The sequence below is a fragment of the Bos mutus genome, chromosome 22, assembly GCF_027580195.1.
Source record: "Bos mutus isolate GX-2022 chromosome 22, NWIPB_WYAK_1.1, whole genome shotgun sequence".
Classification (NCBI taxonomy): Eukaryota; Metazoa; Chordata; class Mammalia; order Artiodactyla; family Bovidae; genus Bos; species Bos mutus.
The window spans coordinates 69188546-69206092 of NC_091638.1; the positions used below are offsets into that span (position 1 = coordinate 69188546).

At 61.3% G+C, this 17547-nt stretch overlaps 1 protein-coding gene across 2 annotated transcripts; it reads right to left on the minus strand.

The window, feature by feature from the left end:
* Nucleotides 1-492: 492 nt before the first annotated feature.
* PLCB3 (phospholipase C beta 3) lies at nt 493-16839 on the minus strand. Of its 2 annotated transcripts, none has more exons than XM_070360172.1 (31): nt 16582-16839; nt 13213-13290; nt 12876-12944; nt 12647-12787; nt 12346-12425; nt 12189-12242; nt 12021-12096; nt 11818-11918; nt 11115-11281; nt 10894-11040; nt 9749-9989; nt 9464-9548; nt 9202-9388; nt 8270-8475; nt 7358-7454; nt 7194-7278; nt 6787-6911; nt 6290-6444; nt 6048-6209; nt 5278-5377; nt 5088-5192; nt 4784-4875; nt 3353-3518; nt 3228-3263; nt 2924-3116; nt 2213-2351; nt 2037-2113; nt 1712-1801; nt 1563-1620; nt 1190-1276; nt 493-1109 (listed from the first exon to the last, which is right to left on the minus strand). In XM_070360172.1, exons 1-31 carry the CDS (start codon nt 16678-16680, stop codon nt 906-908), a joined length of 3702 nt encoding a protein of 1233 aa, XP_070216273.1. In that variant the 5' UTR covers nt 16681-16839; the 3' UTR covers nt 493-905. The 2 variants fall into 2 exon arrangements, with proteins under 2 accessions (XP_070216273.1, XP_005894184.1); XM_005894122.3 differs by having other exon boundaries at nt 2213-2354.
* Nucleotides 16840-17547: the final 708 nt, after the last annotated feature.

The following is a 17547-nucleotide window of genomic DNA, read 5'->3' on the forward strand; positions in this document are numbered from 1 at the left end:
AGGGTTTGAGCTGCCCACCTGCACCCCAGCAGGTCTATCCCCTGATAACGGAACCAACTGCCTGTGTGGCAAAGAGCAGCCTCGGCGGAAGATGCTGGGTGCCTGGGTCATATCAGGCTACAGGAAGAGGGGGCAGGGGAGGCTTCCTGAAGCAGAGGCCTGAGCCTCTATGAAGGGAAGACAAGAAGAGCCTAGGAGAGAGAAAAGTAACCAGAGTAAGGGGCGGGGGAAGCAGAGTGAGAACCCAGGACAGAGCGCAGAGAGGAGAGAGAGCCTGGGGGAGGCCGGAGGGCCTCTGATGTCAGGTCACTGGCAAGACCTCCAGGCAGTTCCTGGGCAAGGAGGTCTCAAAACCCCTTTTTTGGGGGCCTGACCCACAATGCCCACAAGCCCATTTTATAGATGAGAAAACTGAGGCTCCAGAAAAAGAAGAACCAGATCTAGGGCCCAGAATCCTCTCCAGTACTGCCCCAAACCACGCTGCACACAGGGTCCCTGAAATCCACGTTTATTCACATAAAAAAAAAAATCCCCAAAGGAAAGAGAAAGAATGTGACTTCCCGGAGCTCAAAGGCTCCACCCACTGTTCCCTGGGGAAGTGAGGGAGACAACTCCCACTCTAGGGTGTGGGTGTCATGGGGGTGAGGCCCTTCTGGCCCAGTGTGACCCACCCAGCACCTTCCCTAGGACTGAGGGCAGGAAGGAGGGGCTGGAAACTAATGGGACCCCAGGGGGGTAAAAGGAGGGAGTTAGTGTGGGGTGCTTGCCCTGGTTTAAAAAAATAAAATTTCTAAAGATAAAAAGTTTAAAAAAAAAAAAAAAAAAAGAGCATATTTAGTGTCTTAGCTTCCTGCCCTCCTCCCAGCGCCCACCTTGGCCTGGTGGCCACCTCTTGCTCAGCCAGTTCAGAGCTTTGTAGTCTCCTCCTGGCTCTCTGAGTCAGCGCCGGGCAGGTGCCCGCTGCTCCCAGGCGCGTGACCGTTGCTGGCACAGGCGACCAGATGCCCGTCCCCCAGTCCCTCCTGTGTCTCGCCCAGCAGGCTCCAGCGGATCTCCTGGGGCAGCCTCTCCCGCTGCTCCTGACAGTCCTGGACCAGCTGGGCCAGCAGCTGCAGGAGGAGCAGCGTCAGATAGGCCACGCAGTGCTCTGCCCACCTGCCGCCCGCCTGCCTCTCACCCACGGCCTCACCTTGGGCTCCTCTTCCGCCAGCTGTTGGAGGATCTGCTGCTGTCCGGCCACAAGGCGTTCCTGCCGCTGCTTCTGGGCCTCCTCCAGCTGTGTGTGGGGGACAAGGGCTCACACAAGGGTCTCTAAGGGAGGGGCCTGGGCCCCGGGGCTCTGGCGGCAGAGAAGTTAGGCAGACTCTCTTTCTGAACAAGAAGGCGAAGGTTCCCGGGGCTGTGTGACCAGGGTCCTGAGATGACTCTTAACAGCAGACCCATAGAGAAAGGATCTAGAAGTCCCTCTAGGGTGACGGAACACCAGGTTGACACCCAAGATTCTGGTTTGGGATGACTGAAGGAACAGGGGTGGGCTAGGGTGGCATCTGAGCTCCACTCACCCGACGGATGGAGTTGACTGACTCAGTGATGTGCCGACGGTTAATCTCTGTCAGTTCCCTGCACGGGAGGCAAGGAGGATGGGCTCAGCGCCCAGGTACCCACCCGGCCTGCCCAGCACACCACTGGCTCCCAGCCCCGATGCCCTTACGCCTCTTTCTTATGTTTCTCCCTGGTCTTGGCCTCTGAGATGCTGTTGTGGCGTTTCCTGTCCAGGATCTTCTGCAGCTCCTTCTTCTCCCTGGAGGAGCCAGTGGGAGAACAGGCAGGGTCAATGGCAGGACAGGGGTGTGCGTGTGTGTGTGTGTGTGTGCGCGTGCGTGTGCGCATTTGCCCACCTCGTGGCACCAGGGAGTACGCCCCTCTCCGTGCACGCATGCGTGTGTGTATCTGTGTGTGTCCATGTGTCTCTGCCCACCTCGTGGCACCAGGGAGTACCCCCTGACCCCGCCGCCCACGAGATCCCCGGCCTTCACCTCTCGTTTATCTCCTTCAGTTTCTTCAACTGAGTCATGTGAGCGTCCAGGACAACCTCCCTGAGCTTCAGCTGAGCCTACAGACACAGGTGGCCGACAGGTGACCCGGGCTGTGACAGGCCTGTCCCAGAGGCAGGCTCCCCCCACCCCCCACCACATGCCACCACCCCCCCCACCTGCTGCAGGTGCTCCAGCCTCCGATCCGCCTCTGTGTCCACCTGGGCCTCCCTCAGCTCCAGCAGACACTGCACCTGTTTCTTCTGGAACTCTTGATACCTGCTAACCTCTTCCTCTTCTGCCCTCTCGTCCTCCCCGCTTCTGTGGGGAGAACCCCTCTGGGTAATACTCAGGTTGTCACATGGACCTGGGCCAGGAGGGCAGGGGGACAGGGCAGATGCCCACAGGCAGTGACAGATACCAGCCCGGAGAGGTGGGATTGGTTATGCCAAGGAGGAGGCCTGTCAGCTCCACACAAATGTTAGGAGCCTATCTGGGCAACAGTCCCCGGAAACACACTCTTATGAGGACTTCAAAAAAGGTATCCCTCCTGGTGGAAAGGGACTTCCTTTGTGGCTCAGCTGGTAAAGAATCCGCCTGCAATGTGGGAGACCTGGGTTTGATCCCTGGGTTGGGAAGATCCCCTGAAGAAGGGAAAGGCTACCCACTCCAGTATTCTGGCCTGGAGAATTCCATGGACTGCATAGTCCACGGGGTTGCAAAGAGGGTGGGACCCAGAGTCCTCTGTCTTCCTTGCAGCAAACCTCCTTCCTGGGGGTCAAAAGGGCAGCCCTGGGCCATCTGTCTATGTCCACCTGGTGCAGAAACCCTCATATTCATATTCACATTCACATCCACGCACAAAGCACATGGGCAGGCAGGATACTCACAGGACGCCAGGCCGCTGTCGGCACCTGCTCCCCGCACGGGCCTGGGCCAGGTTGTCGAGCAACCGGCGCGTGAGGGCAACGGCCTTCCGCTGATGTTTCTTGTACAGCTCCCGGAAGTCTCGCTCTTGCCGGCTCCGGAGCTTCACTAGGGCCTTGTGGCCTCGGAGCTCGTCCAGCGGGGCCGGGGCCACCTCTGTGGACAGCAAAGGCAGGCTGGGCTGGGCTGGGCTGGGGCAGACCACCCCTGCCGGAGCACCGGTTCCCTGCAGAAGTAGCCCTGCCCCAGGACAGGCCCGCCCCCTACCTGAGAGGATGCTGGCGATAAGATCATCGCGCTGACCTGGAAAGCACAGGCAGGGCTGGCTGTGAGAAGCTGGAGAAGGGCAGAGCTATCCCCGTCTCTCCACCTACCCCCAGGCCGCCCCTTACCTGGGCTGCTGATGGAGGAGCTGATGGAGGAGCTGGTCGGGGAGGTGGCGGGGCCTGGGGGCCGGCGCGGGGAAGCGTCCAGCGGGCTGGGCGTCGGGTGTGGGTTCAGCTGGCACCCCAGCTGCTGAGTCTGGGTCTCCTGGCTCGTCTCCGGGCCAGACTGAGCCTGCAAGGGTGAGGTGGAGGAAGTAGAATGCTCTATGCTCCTTCCAGAAATGCTACTCTCTCCAGACCCTTCTTTTATTTTTTTTTAAATATTTTGGGGGGAGGGAGCCACACCGTGAGGCTTGTGGAGGACCTTAGTTCTCCAACCAGGGATCGAACCCAGGCCCTTGGCAGTGCAAGTGCAGAGTCCTAACCACTGGACCACCAGGGAACTCCCCCTCTCTAGACCCTTCCATCCTTCACAACCTCCTTCAGCCTGTGGCCCTGGACTCCTCTCGTCTGTCACGTGGGGGCTGTGAGAATAACTCTATGAGAACAAGACATGCATTTCTAACCCCCTTTGGCACGTGGGGTCTGGGGAAGAGAACGTGAGGTCATGTCTCTAGGATGTGAGGCCTCACTGCATATGGTTAGGAACTTCTAGATTGTTCTGGAAAGCCCTGGCCCAGCCCCAAGTTCCCTCCTGTCTCTGAGTCCCCCCTCCACCCTTGCCCACAGCTGCTCATCTTCCTCGATGCTTAGCTCCTGATTAAATCAACGAAGGAAGTGACCGCAGAGGGGGCACTAGTCTCTCCCGCTAATAACTCCAGACAGCCAGCTTTCTTCCCTGCTGCCGCAGGCCCCCAGGGGACCGGGCCTAGATGTGTGGCCAGCCTCTGCTCCTGACCCCTCCCCGCAGAAGCCACGGCCCGTCTCATGGCTCCCAGGACCATGCTTGAAAAGCTTTTAGGGCTTCCAACTGCCCTGGTGAAGCGGCTGAACTCCTCACCCTGGCTTTGAGCCTGCCGGCAGCCAGGATTCTAGCCCTGGACAGTCCTGAAGGCCTTTCTTAAGCAGAAGGGATTTCCACCTCCTTAAAATGTGGCGAGTAACCCCAGGCAGCTGAGCCTCCTGAACGAGAGCCCAGAAGCCCTAGCCGTGCAGCGTGGTGGAAGGGCGCTGGAGGCAGAGCCCAGGGCTGGAGGGACAGTGTGGGTGAACCCATGAAGCTGACAGCAGCAGCAAGCAGGGAACAGGCTCCTCAGGGAAAAGAGTCCTACCACCAGCTGGGACTGGCATGGGCGGTATAGACAGAGGAGAGCGGAGAAGGCTGCAGGATGCTTCTCCACCAGGGCTGGGCCCAGGGGTCAGCTCTGACCACTCCCCCACCCTGACCCCCAGGGTCCAGGTGAGCCTGAGCCTTGCTGCCCTCCTGCCTGTCAAGAGCACAGGCAGACAGACCCCTCCAGGCATCACTGTGCCTGCCCCTGACCTGCCCTGGCTCACCTCGCTCTCCCCAATGAGGGCAGCCAGCTGCTTGGCCCTCTGGTCCATCAGGCTGACATGCTTGATGGGGTTGATCAGGGCCTCTGCATAGTCTGGGGGTGGAGGGGCAGAGGGCAAGGGTCTCAGACAGAACCCCCAGGGCCCACACACTCCCCAGCTCTGGTCTCACACAGGGACCACAAAACCACCCTCAGATCTGTTTACCACCCACCTGGTGCCACCAGTCCCAGCCAGTCCCAGGCCCTGGTGGTGTCCTTGTCCCCACCCTGCCTGGCCTGCCCTGCCCCAGCCCCATGCGGCTCACCCTGGTGGTCGTCGGGGATGTAGTCGGAGGCCTCGGTGTAGATGAGCAGGGCTGGCAGGCACAGCGGCTGGTTGGCCTCATTCCGCAGGCAGATGTAATGGTACCCTGGGAGGGTGGGAGGGCAAGGGGCTGAGCACAGGTCCCCACACACTGTGCCCCCCCTAACTGCCCAGAGCCCAGATGGTCTCACCTGAGCGGATAGCAGAGACAGGCAGGATCCGGTGCCCCACGAACTTGCCCCCCTCCTCAAAGGCCGCGATGCGCAGCGAAGCCAGTGTGGGCAGCACCACCTGAGGGCCCAGTCTGGTCTGAGCCGCAGATGACCATGGCCAGCAAGGCCGCCACCCAGAGTGGGCCCCTGGACCACATGACCCAACCACAGACCATCAGTCACCATCGCCACTGAGCCAATGGTGGACCCGCACCTCCGCAGCCGGGCCAGAGGTGGCCAGTGTTCCCCAGAGCCCTGAGTCCAGAACACAGGCAGACAGACCCCTCCAGGCATCATTATGGCAGGACGGGTCTGGTCACTGCCGGCTTAGCAACTAGACCAAGCCATGCATCTGAGACTGAGGCCGCATCCTCGGCAGGCCCATCCATCTGGGAGGCAGGGAGCAGCTGGGGTGAGCTTGCAGCAAGTCCCTCCTGCCTGGGAGAGGGGGTGGGCTGTGCCCCCAGGGGGCTACGGGACCTCCTGCCGTTTCAGCTTCCTGTCCCCCCACCCTGACCCCACAGAGGGCAGGGAGCTCCAGCCTGACGCGGGGACAGGCAGGACCTGGGGTGACAGGCCTAGCCTCGGCACCGCTGCCTCTGACCCCCGACCATGTGGCACTCCTGTTCCCCCACCAAGAGAGCCCGGCAGGTCTGGGGTGACACCCCTAGCCTCGGCACCCCTGCCTCTGACCCCGACCACATGGCGCTCCTGTTCCCCCAAGGGAGTCTAGCAGGTCTGGGGCTCACCTTGGGGAAGTCGAATGGCTCCTCATCCCACACAGGGTTGAACGAGTTCCCCTGTGAGGTCCGTGTGCGGTACTTGCGCCGCGTGTCAACAGGAAGCCCGAACATGTCTACCTCCACGTAGATGCCCACCTTCCTGTCGGACAGGAACTGCCCCGAGATCACCTGGGGGGCCAGGAGGGTGAGGAGGCTGCTCAAAAGTCCCACCCCCGGGACACCCTGGCTCGCGCCCTTCCCGGCCCCACCTTGACCCGCACGGCATTGGCCACGATGCCGTCCACTATGACTTCGGTGAAGGGGTCAAAGGACTTGTCCGGCCGCCGCATGAACTCAGGCTTGAGTAGGTAGCCGCTACGCCCGTTGTACTCAAACACGCCGGCGTTGAGCTGCATTGGCACATCTGGGGGGGGCGGTGCGCAACATGGGGAGGGCGAGGGTCAGCAGGTGGAACAGGGTCAGGGGTCAGGAAGGACACTGCCATGCAGTGCAGTGGGGAAACCAGGGGTCATTCAGGTCAGATCAGATGGCATCCAGGATCCAGATTCCAAGAATACTGGACAAGGGGCCAGGTCTAGCATCAGCCAAGGTCAGGGGTTAGGGTCAGCTGAGGTCTTGGTTGGATTTGGGGATCTGGTATTAGATAGAGTCAGAGGTCCCTGAAGTCAAGATTCACAGGATCAGGGGGCAGAAGTTAGTGAGGCTGGGGGCCAGAGGTCAAAGGTCAAGGCAGGGCAGCGCTCACCCAGGGTCTGAAAGTTGAGTGCAACGAGCTGGCAGCCCACGTTCCAGAAGAGCTGGGGCATGTAGTTGGACGAGTCCACGCGGGTGCCCTTGGGGTAGATGCGGCTGAGCTGCTGCTTGTTGTATCTGAGGTTGACAGTCAGGGACCACAGGCAGGTACTGGCCCCGCGTTCTGCCTCGAGCCCAGTGCTCCAGGCCCATCCTCGGCTCCTGTGAACCCATCTCCCGGCCTTAGCTCAAGCTGTCCCGCAGTCCCCCACTTCTCAGCCTAGGCCCTGGGCAGTCTCCCAGGCCCACTCCCAACCTAGACAGGGGTGCTTGAGAGTCAGGAGTGGTAGAACCACCCGAGCCTGCCTCCCAGTGAGCAGCCCCACCCTGGCCTGCCAGACTGCCAGTGCGGAAGGATACTCCACAAACTCCATGGGGCTCTTGGTCAGTTGCTCCATGGCCTTGGTCTCCACGAAGGACGACATCTCGAAGCACTTGTTCCTCTCTGGGGGGTGGAGGTGGGAGGGGATCAGGCCTGGCAGAGCCCGACTGCCTCCCCTTCCCCCACCTCTCACCCCACTCACTTCGAGCAGCCTCGAAGGACTTGAACTTGACAGGCTCGATATAGTTGACGAGTGTGGACATTTCCTCAGTGGCGTTGACCTCACTGCTGGCGGTGCCCTGGGGCCCCCAATCGCAGGGTCAGCGGTTCCGTGCCCCCCAGCCGGGAGTTGGAAGCTCCCTCACCTGCCCCCGCACCACAGAGGAGGCGCTGACCCTCTTCCCAGCCCGGCCACAGCCTGTCCGTCATGGTCCCATGCGCCCCACAACCTTCTCTCTGGGCCTTGCTGACCGGGCCCTGGACCCCACCTTCCCAGTCTGCCTCCTGCCCCCTGATCCTTGGAAGCTGGAACTCCTCAGCCAACCTCAGGGGTTCAATTATTCACATGAGGGTGAGCCCCCAAATTCCCACCCCCACTCTCATTTCCAGCCACCGCCTTGCCACCTCTTCCTGGGTACTCACAAGATTCTCCAAGCCTTGTGTCCTGAGCTCACTCACCTCTGCCCACATCCGTCCCCACTCCAGGCCCCTCCCAAACCCAGTCTCAGCGCTGACCTTTCCTGTCACCTCCCTTCCCCAGAACTCAGTGCCCCTCCCTCCTCCACACTCTCTGGCCCTGCCACAAGGCCTGTGCACAGCCCCCCTTCCTCAGTCTGCTCACCCAACGTCCTCGCCGAGGTCCGACTCCCCACTCCTCACCCCGGTTCTACACCCTAACTCACCCCTCCCAGCCCATATCCCAAACACAATTTCACACTTGTTTCCATACCTGTTTACCTAAGACCCTCCCCAACTCCACACACACCCCCTCTGTGTGAACTCTGGGAGGGCAGGTGGACCCAGCGCTCAGGGCTGTGCCTGGCACAGTCAGGGCTCAGCCCACTTGGGAAGTGAAGGCATGCCACTGCCCCCTCATCCCGCTCGCAGGCCTGACCTCATCCGTGGTCGGCTTTTTGGGGTCCGTTTGTTCCTCCTCTTCCTCGTCCTCTTCCTCATCCTCCCGGTAGGCAGGTCCAAGAACATCAGGGCCCCGCTGCAAACCCTCCTCCCCCAGAGACTTCCGAGGCTCCAGGCTGGGCTTCTCGAGGCCCACCTCCTCCCCATTGCTCAGGCCTGGGCAGCTGTCAGAGCTGGGGGACCCTGCAGAGGACAAGGCCATGGGGTCAGGGGTCAGGGCACACAATTGCTCAGGAGCCAGGAAGGGTTGGGCCCGGGGGGTGCAGAGCTGCCTCATGGAGTCCAGGGGTACTCTCAGCGCAGTGTCGCTGAGGAGAGGGGGAGGTCAGGAATTGAATGGGATCAAACCCAGTGGTAGTGTAGAGGAGTCAAAGGTCAAAGGTCAGGGTGCAAATATAACTCTGGGGAGATGTAACTCAGGAAGATAGGTAGGGTGGCTCAGAAGGCTGAGAACTGGGATACAACAGTCCTGACAGTTAGGGGGAAGGATGACAAGGAGGGGTTCCAAGTCAAGGGTCAGTTAGGGCTACACCCCATGAAGGGGCTTAGGGAGGTGAGCAGTCAGGGGTCAGATGGAAGAGGGGCCTCAATAAAGTGCGAGGTCAGGGTGAGCTGAAATAGGACCCACTGGGAGGGTACACTCAGAAGGGGTCTCAGGAGAGAGATGGTTCACTGAGGTCAGAGGTCTGAGTCACAACCTGGTCGAGGGGGAACACCTCTGTGAGGTGCTAGCTGGAGGCTGAGACTGAAGGGTCAGGAGGTGGATGGAACCACATCCCAGGCGGCGAGTGGCTCAGAGAGGGGGGAGGTCAGGTTGGGCCCAGAAGGCGCATCTCCAGGGAGGGCTGGGCTCAGAGAAGTGGGGGCTTAGAGTCGGGACTGGGGTAGGAGGTCAGGCCAGGATCTCACCAAGCTGGGGCGAGGAGGGCTCGGTGGTGGCGGAGCTCTCGCTCAGGGCCGAGTTGCTCTGCTCCAGTGGCCGCTTGCGCACGGAGCTGTCGGGGACGCCGCTGCCGAGTCGGTGCCGCTTCTTGTTCTTCACCAGGATGCGGCCCATCAGGTCCTGGGGGCTGGGCAGGGGGACGCCTGGGGCCAGCTGGTGGGCATGGACAGGTCAGCGTCTGCTGGGTGCCCTAACCCCCACGCCCTGCCCCAGCTCTGAGCCCCATACCGGGTACTTGTCCAGGGGGTCGATGAGCAGAGCGTCCCCAAAGATGGAGCGGCAGTACTCAGCCATCTTGGCCTGCTGTTTCGCCCTGTGGGGCCAAGGTCAGAGGTCAGAGGTTCCTGGGGTGAAGCTGAAATCCCCAGAGTGGATCAGAGGCTGGCAAGATGACCAAAAGGGTCACTCTCTCCCAGGGTCAAAGGTCATAGGAGCAATCCAACAGTGTCATGGTGAGTGGCTGTCCCTGGGTCAACAGGGACTCCCCCCGGCTGGGATTGGGGCCCCACTCACGAGTCCACGTGGTTCTCAAAGGAGAGGATGACGGGGTAGGGCGAAGTCTTGAAGGCGGTCTCCGCGATGGCCTCAAGCACGTCTCTCAGCGGCACCTCCGTGGTCATGGTGAAGCCGTGCGTGATGAACGGCTCCTCCTCGGGCGGCCGCCCCTTCCACACGTCCAGCTCCACACAGCGGCAGCCCCACAACAGCGCCTGCCGGTACATCTCCACCGACGAGGTTCCGGCCAGCTGCCCCGCTGGGGGCCAGGCTCCATCACCACCAGTGCCCAGCCAGCCTGGCTCCTCATCCTCCTCCCCAGGCCTGCGCTGAGCTGGGTGGGGCCGTGCCGGGGACACAGAGCCCCGGTGGTGGCCTAGCCTGGGCTCTCTTTGTCTGGGCAGCTGCTGATCACTCCTTGATTCACTGTGGAACCAGCATCACCTCTCCCCAAAGCCCCAAAGCCAGGCAGAGTCAGCATCCGTCGGCACTGGCGGACAGGCGGGCCCTCTACCTCCAGGTCTCACCCTCTCTCAGATGAACTCCCATCAGCCCCCATCCCACCGGCCTGAACTGGGGGTTGTCCCCAGCACCCCCACGGCCCCCCGCTTCCCTTTCTTCCCTCCACGGTGGCTGCCCTGGAACAGCCTCTGTCACCTCCTCCTGGGGACAGCAGGCTCCTCCCCGCCTCCCATCCAATCTCTGTGGAGCACCGGGCGTCATCCTTCTAAAAACATACCAGGTCACATCACCTCTCCCTGCTCAACACCTTGCAAGAAGCCTTCCCATTCACTCAGGATCAGTACAAATTCCTTCCATTCTTTCTGCGCCTCCAGGGTCCCTCTCTGGATACCTGCCCCACCACGCCCCACCCGCCCCACCCCGCCTCCTGGCCTCCTTTCAGCTTAAGAGCACCAGGTGGCCCCAGCTCCAGCCCCGCCACCCCTCCAATATACACAGGCTGTCCTTCACAGGGCAGGTGCAGGCCTCAGCCCTTCCCCTGGGGAAGCCTCCTGGACCTCCGGGGAAACCCATGCACAGAAGCCGCTCCCCAGGACAGGCTTGCTATTTCTGGCTTGCTTCCCCAGCATGGGCCACCCCAAAGGGAGGGAGGCAGTCTGAGGACCAGAGGGCAGAGGTCATGCTAGGATGGGCACGCTCACCCGTGAGATAGGTGTTGTGCGAGGAATTGATGAAGTAGGCGCTGAGCGGCTGGGTCATGTCTGTGCTCAGATCCAAGGCCTCAAGCGGCAGAATGCCATTCTCCTCACCTCCCAGGTAGCGGCTGAAGCCCTCCATGGACATCTGGTCTGGGGGACAGGGTAGGGTCAGCAGGGTCAGTGGGGGCCCTCCCGCCTTGCCCCCAGTTCCCACGCTGGCTCACCTCGCTCCAGGAACTGCTTGTTGGGTTCGTACTTCTCGATGAGCAGTCGGGCCTGGGAGGGCCGCAGAGGTGGGTACAGCACTTCGTTGAGCCGCGGGTCCCGCTGCTTCTGGTTAATGAAATCCATGAGCTGCTCCAGCGTCAGATAAGGTTTGCCCTTGGCACCTCTGGAGGGGGTGAGATGCTGGCTTAGGCTGCAGCCTCACCAGCCCCTGCTTCAAACCCTCCCTGGGGGAGGAGTCAGAAGGTCGGTGCCTAGTTCCAGAACCTTCTGATGGGGACGGGGGCCAGTCTCAGCCCCCCTGGGCCTCAGTTTCCCCATCCACTCTCCTAACCACTTGGTGCCGATGCTGGTATCAGTAAGGGCTTTGGAAGCCACCAAGGGCTTGGCCCACCACACCATGCCTGCCTGCAGCTCCTGAGTCCAACCTCAGGTCCAGCGTCATCCACAACACATCTGAGCCAATGCATTCTGGTCCCCAGCGCGGGGGACCTCCTGCTGTCTCAGGAGCATCCTTGGTCAAGAAGGGTCAGCACAGAACTGTCCACATAAGAGCCCCAGGCAACCCTGAGCACAGCTACAGCCCAGCACACAGAGACCCCCAAGAGGTCTGCCTCCCCTCCCGGGACTGGAAGGAATGCCGCTGCCGGCAGAGGCCAGACGCAGTACACGGGGGCCGGTGGGCAGGTCGGCCTTGCTCACATCTCCAGCAGGATCTTGTCAATGTCTGGCCGCAGACACAGTTTGTTCAGGAACCGCTCAAAGATTTCCAAGGAAAACTCGTCAGGCCGGATGGACTCGCTCTAGGGGCCAGGAGTGGAGAGTCAGAACCCAGGGTCAGCCGGCCCTGAAAGGGCAGGCACCCATTGTGATACCCGCCCAACCCCTGTCCCCAGGCCCCTCACTCGGTTGAAATTGAGGCCACAGGATTCCAGTGCAGTTTCTACTCGCTTCTTGTCTGCTGAGAACATCTTCAGGATGCTGAGCAGATGGGAAGGGTTAGGGTCAGTGGGGCAAAGGTCACCAAGGTCAGAACAGCAGAGGAGGTGCTGAGGAGGGAAAGGGGTGCTCACTTCTTGACTGGAATCCGTCCATCCTGGTTTACCTGCAGCTTCAGCTTCGTGTATCTGGGGAGACAGGTGGCAGGGTCACGCCCTGGGACAACAGCCTCCTGAACCCCCCACCACGCACTCCTGCCCCGCGCTTCCCCAGGGCAGGCCCAAGGCTCACGCTTTGCGCAAGAAGGTGTTCCGGGAGGCGTTCTGAGCCAGGATGTTCATAGCCAACTTGAAGAGCTCCTCGGACCAGACCTGAGGGGTCAGGATCCAGGGGCAGGGCGTGAGTGGGGGACAGAGGGGCTGGCTCAGCCACTGTCTGATACACAGGAAATGCTTATAAACCGTTTTGTCAGAGGATGATCAGAAAAAGGGGCAGAGAACAGCCTAGTACACAGCAGGTGCCTACTAAGTGATGGCTGACTCAGCAAGTGAGGCAGTAGCTCCCCCAGGCCCAGCCATCGATCCCAGCCCACCTTGGCTGTATCATCCTGCACGGCCATGAAGTTCAAGAATGTTGTATTCACCGGGTCTGGCCCGGCCACCACTGTCATCAGCTTCTCCTCCAACCGGGCATCAGGGCCCCCAAAGCCCAACACCTCCCGGATCTTGGGGTCCTGTGTAGATGAGAGCCAAGGGTGAAGAGGGCTGTCCCCTTCCCCCATTACCTCACTCCCATCCATAACCTGGGGCCCCATCACTCACCTTGGGCAGGCGGGCATAACGGCCCGTCCTGGTGTCCCTGATGGAACTGATGTCGAGTGTGTCCACCTCCTGGGGAAACCAGATGCCACGGTGGGTCTGAGAGGCTCCAGGGTGAGAGCTGGAAGCCTCCAAGCTCCCCACCGGGGCCAGGGAGTGCTCACCCCCTGCTGTAGCCCCAGTCTTAGCCCCCACCCGTAGCACTTCCTGTCCAGGGAATTGTGGGAGAGGTCAGGCAGCAGTGGGGCCCCACCCCCAAGGGTAGGGTCAGGGAATGGTTTCGGGGGGTATGGGGTAGGGGGCCCTAGACCCAAGAAAGCTGTGCCAGCGCCACCCTCACCATGTTGGGTCCCGTCCAGTACAGGAAGAAGCCATTGGAGTCCACTCGCAGGGTTACCAGGTTCCGACTGGAGGCCTCCTGGGGACGAGAAGGATGGCAGGGGTCAGGGAGTGAGGGCTGCTGCCCAGGTCTGGGCCCTGGAACCCCGGGCCCATCCACTCCAATCTTTCTGCTAGTGAGTGAAGATGACGGCTCAGCCAGGCCACAGGTCCTTAGTGGCTCCTTTCAGTCCTCAGGACAAAGCTGAGCTCCTAGGCCCCTCCCAGCCCCACCTCCTTCTTGCTCTAAGACTCTGTCACATGGACCACTATCTATTCCCCATCCCCAGGTTTTGCATCATTGTTCCCGTGCAGGGATATCTTCCTTTCTTTCTCTACCCATGAAATCTGATCTGCCTCCTTGGAGAGGCCTCCCCAGACCCCAACCCTGGGCTGTTTCCTCATAAGGTCTGAGAGGTCCCTGGTGGCTGAAGCCCCCACAGCCCCCTTGGGAATATTTATGGAATGAAAGAAGAGGGTTTGGAACTGACCCTCACGGTCCTCTGTGTCCCTCATTCAGGTCCCCAGGACAGCCAGCCACCCCTTACATCGGCCTCAAAGTCTGTTACCCCCCCGCTCTGCACCCCACTGGAGTCCCACAGCTTCGAGGCTCACCCCACCCATCTTACAGCACAGACTAAGTCCCCTTGGACAGGTACTCATCCTGCCCTCAGGCCCAGACAGTGAATTCAGCCCTCACTCAAACAGCCTGGTGGAAGGGCAGCAAAAGGGTGCACTGGCTCCATTTCCGAGAAGAGCCACCCTGTGTGACTCAGGACCAGCAGCGGTGGGGACGGGGTGGTGTCATCAGCAGCTCAGACTCAGCCAGGGCCCAAGTGACCAAGTGGCCACAGGCAGAACTCTCCTGTGGCTGTTTAGTTGCTCAGTGGTGTCCAAGTCTTTGCAACCCCTTGAATTGTAGCCTGTCAGGCTCCTCTGTCCGTGGGATTTTCCAGCCCAGAATACTGGAGTGGGTTGCCATTTCCTTCTCCAGGAGATCTTCCTGACCCAGGGATCAAACTCGCATCTCCTGCATTAGCAGGCACTGGCAAGTGGATTCTTTACCACTGAGCCGCAAGGGAAGCCCAGAACTCTCTTCCCCCAGGCCAACAGAAGACCCTGCCTCACCCTGGTGCCACTCCCAAGTTACTGCTCACTGGTGGTCAGTACAACAGCTCACCCTCCCTTCTGCTTGCCAGGTATAGGTCTAAGCACCCACTATCTAGGAGCTCACTTAGTTCTCTAAACATCCTATGAGGTCTGCGCTACTGTTCTTCCCATTTTACATTTGAGAAGACTGAGCCACAGAAAGACTATGCAGCTTTCCTAAGGTCAAGAAAAGGAGCCAAGATGTGCACGCAGGCAGTATGGCTCCAGGGCTTCCCTGGTAGACCAGACTGTAAAGAATCTGCCTGAAATGCAGGAGACCCAGGTGCAATCCCTGGGTCCGGAAGATCTCCTGGAGGAGGAAACAGCAACCCACGCCAGTATTCTTGCCTGGAGAATTCCATGGACAGATGAGCCTGGTGGGCTACAGTCCATGGGCTCACAAAGAGTCGGGCATGACTGAGCGACTAACACTACTAGCGTGGTTCCAGAGGCTTTTCTGGTGGCTCAGCGGTAAAGAATCCACCTGCTAATGCAGGGAATGCGGGTTCAATCCCTGGATCGGGAAGATCCCCTGGAGGAGGAAAGAGCAATGCACTCCAGTATTCCTGCCTCGGAAATCCCTTGCCTGGCAGGCTTCAGTCCATGGAGGGTTCTTGTTGAACTGAGCAATTGAACAACAATAACAAGTATGGCTCTCGAGTCCCAACGTTTGGGAAGCAGGGAACCAGGACCTCTGCCAGACTCCCAGCTGCTGGCCTCAGCCGCCACCCCACCGTGGGGCCTGGGATCAGTCTCTGTTCTCCAGACTCAGTTTCCATCTGCAGGAGGATGGGGACTGCACTAGCCCCGCCCATCTCAGGCTTTGCTTAGGAAAGATGGGAGACTGAGCTGGAGGCAGAGGGGACGGCAGCTTGGGAACTTTTGGGGTGCTTGGGCCTCCCCACCTCACTGGGCTGACACCTACCCTCAGCCCTTCTCTGGGATTACCAACCCTGCCCTGGGGCTCAGGGGCCCCCAGTAGTGTGAAGAGGGGCTAGTTCTGTGGGCACTGCCTCCAGGGCCTCCCTCTAACCCTCCTCAGGGGCCCGGTCTTCAAAGGCAGCCGGAACCCCAGCCTCTCAGGCCCCAAGTCCTTGTCAGCAACCCCCACCCCACCCCCAGGGCCCTCTCCCTGTTCCCACTTCCTTATTTGGGTTTATCACACTGGAAGGAAAAGGAGAAACTTTTCCCTTCAAGCTGGCCTGGGGGGAGGGGTCTGCCCTAGTCCCAGGGGCGCCGGGAGACCCTCTAGGGCACACCTGTTACCTCGGGCCACGCCCCCAGCCCCTCCCCTAGCTCTCACGCCTACCCGCCCCACCCAGCCGGAAAGGAGCCGGGAGTCTTCCAGGCCTCCGGCCTGGCTGGGAAGGAGCAGCTAGGAAGCTCAGGCCGGCGAGGAGGGGCCCAGGGGGCAGGGGAAGGGGCGCTGTGGAAACGAGCGTGAGGGGCAGGACCCGTCGCCGAGCCGCAGGTGGGAGCGGGGCCTCGGGGATGCAGCAGGGGCAGGTCAGATAAAAGGGGGCCAGGATTTATTGGGGTTCAAAGTCCCAGTGCTAAGGAGTGGTGAGCAAAGTTCCCCCGACGTGGAGGAACTTGGGGGGCAAAGTCTCCATGTGGGGTGACTTGGTACTCCCACCAGAGCGGGGAGCTGGGCTGGGATCTAGAAGCAAGGCAAAGGGGTGCCAGCCAGAACAGGGTGAAAAAGTGATGAATGGAGAAGAATGTTCAAAATAGGGTACGAGGAAGAGCAGGGTCCCAGAGGCACCCAGTCAGAATGGGGATACGCTAAGCCAGAGTGGGGGCCATGGTTCTTGAGCCAGACCGTCCAGTGCCGGGCAGGGGTCTGGTGACCAGGCCAGGGTTGGAGGAACGAAAATTAGACGGGCAGGGAGAAGTGAGAAGGACGAGTAAAAAAGCAGGGGCTAGGATTTATTGGGGTTCGAAATCTCCGAGCCAAGGAATAAATGTCAAATTTTCCGCAGATGAGGGGCTGGACTGGCGGGTGGGGGACAAAGTCTTCCTTACGGGGACGATTGGGGACTCAAGTTTCCGGAGCGCAGCCAGGCTGGGATGGGGGTGGCGCGGTGATCAGGCCAGTCTGGGCCGGGGGTCCCCGGCGTCTGGCGGAGCAGGAGTGACGGAGTCCCCGGATCTGGGCGGAGCAGGGAGCCCCTGCACTCACCTCGTCCCATTTGATGAACTTACTCCCGCGCCGCAGGGTCTCCACGACGGTGGGCGGCTCTAGCTGCAGCGCGTGGACGCCGGGCCTGGCGCCCGCCATAGCCGGGCCGGGGGCGGGTCGGGGACCCACGGAGCCCCGACGGGGACCCGACGGCGCCGCTGTTCCCTCCGCGCGCTCCCGCACGGCCCGCTCCGGCCCGGCGGCGTCTGCGCCCGCCCGCCAGCCAGTCTGTCCCGGACAGACCAGAGAATCGGCGGGGCCCGGCCGGGGCGGGGCGGGGGCGGGGCCGCAGCGGGACCGCCCCCTCCCACAGCGTCCGGCCGGCCCGCCTCGCGTCGGCTCCCCCTGGCGGCCGGGGCGGCGACTGCAGCCAGAGGAGGGATGGGACCCGGGGCGCGCCTAGACTGAGGCGCTTCGCTGGGGGAACTCAGCTGAACAGGTTCGGGGTGGAGGGAGGGTGCTTAGGGATCGGGGTGCAGCTAGGTGGACTGGGTGTAGAGGGCGCTGCTGAAGACCGGCCCTGGGGTTAGCCCACTGTTTCTGAGGAGCAGGGGCGGGGGTATTACCAGAGAGCAATACTTGGGCCTGAGGGAGAAGAGACCTGCCTTCCACCCTACTCCTGCAGCATTTAGCTGAGTGCTGGAAAAGCCACTCCCACCCCCGCCTCTGCCCTCACATCGCCTCACCCCTTCCAGCAGCAGCTCGGCCCCCCTCCCTGAGAGCAATTAGCAAGCTAATGGGTCTCCCGCCGCAGGCGCCCTCCCCCGTCCCTAGCCCGGGGAGGCCCGGCGCCTGCCGCCTCCTTTGAGGACCCAAGCACCCTGGCTTTGTAGAGCGAGCCCTGGAACAGCGCCCTTCTTGTTCCGCAGAACCCACTCCCCCCACCCCGCCCCAGCTCAGCCTGGAACCTGTCCCTGTGGGGCTCCCGACTGCAAACTGAGAAGGGGACAGCTGGTCGTTTTGCTT

Bases quoted from the DNA above. Each gene is read 5' to 3' on its own strand.
- PLCB3 (XM_005894122.3), bottom strand. From the start codon at position 16,680: ATGGCGGGCGCCAGGCCCGGCGTCCACGCGCTGCAGCTAGAGCCGCCC. The intron at 5,378-6,047 runs GTGAGCCCCAGA...CTGGGCCCTCAG, and splicing joins AGCCATTCGACTTCCCCAAG to GTGGTGCTGCCCACACTGGC. The intron at 1,802-2,036 runs GTGAAGGCCGGG...TGGCTCCTCCAG, and splicing joins CTGAAGGAGATAAACGAGAG to GGAGAAGAAGGAGCTGCAGA.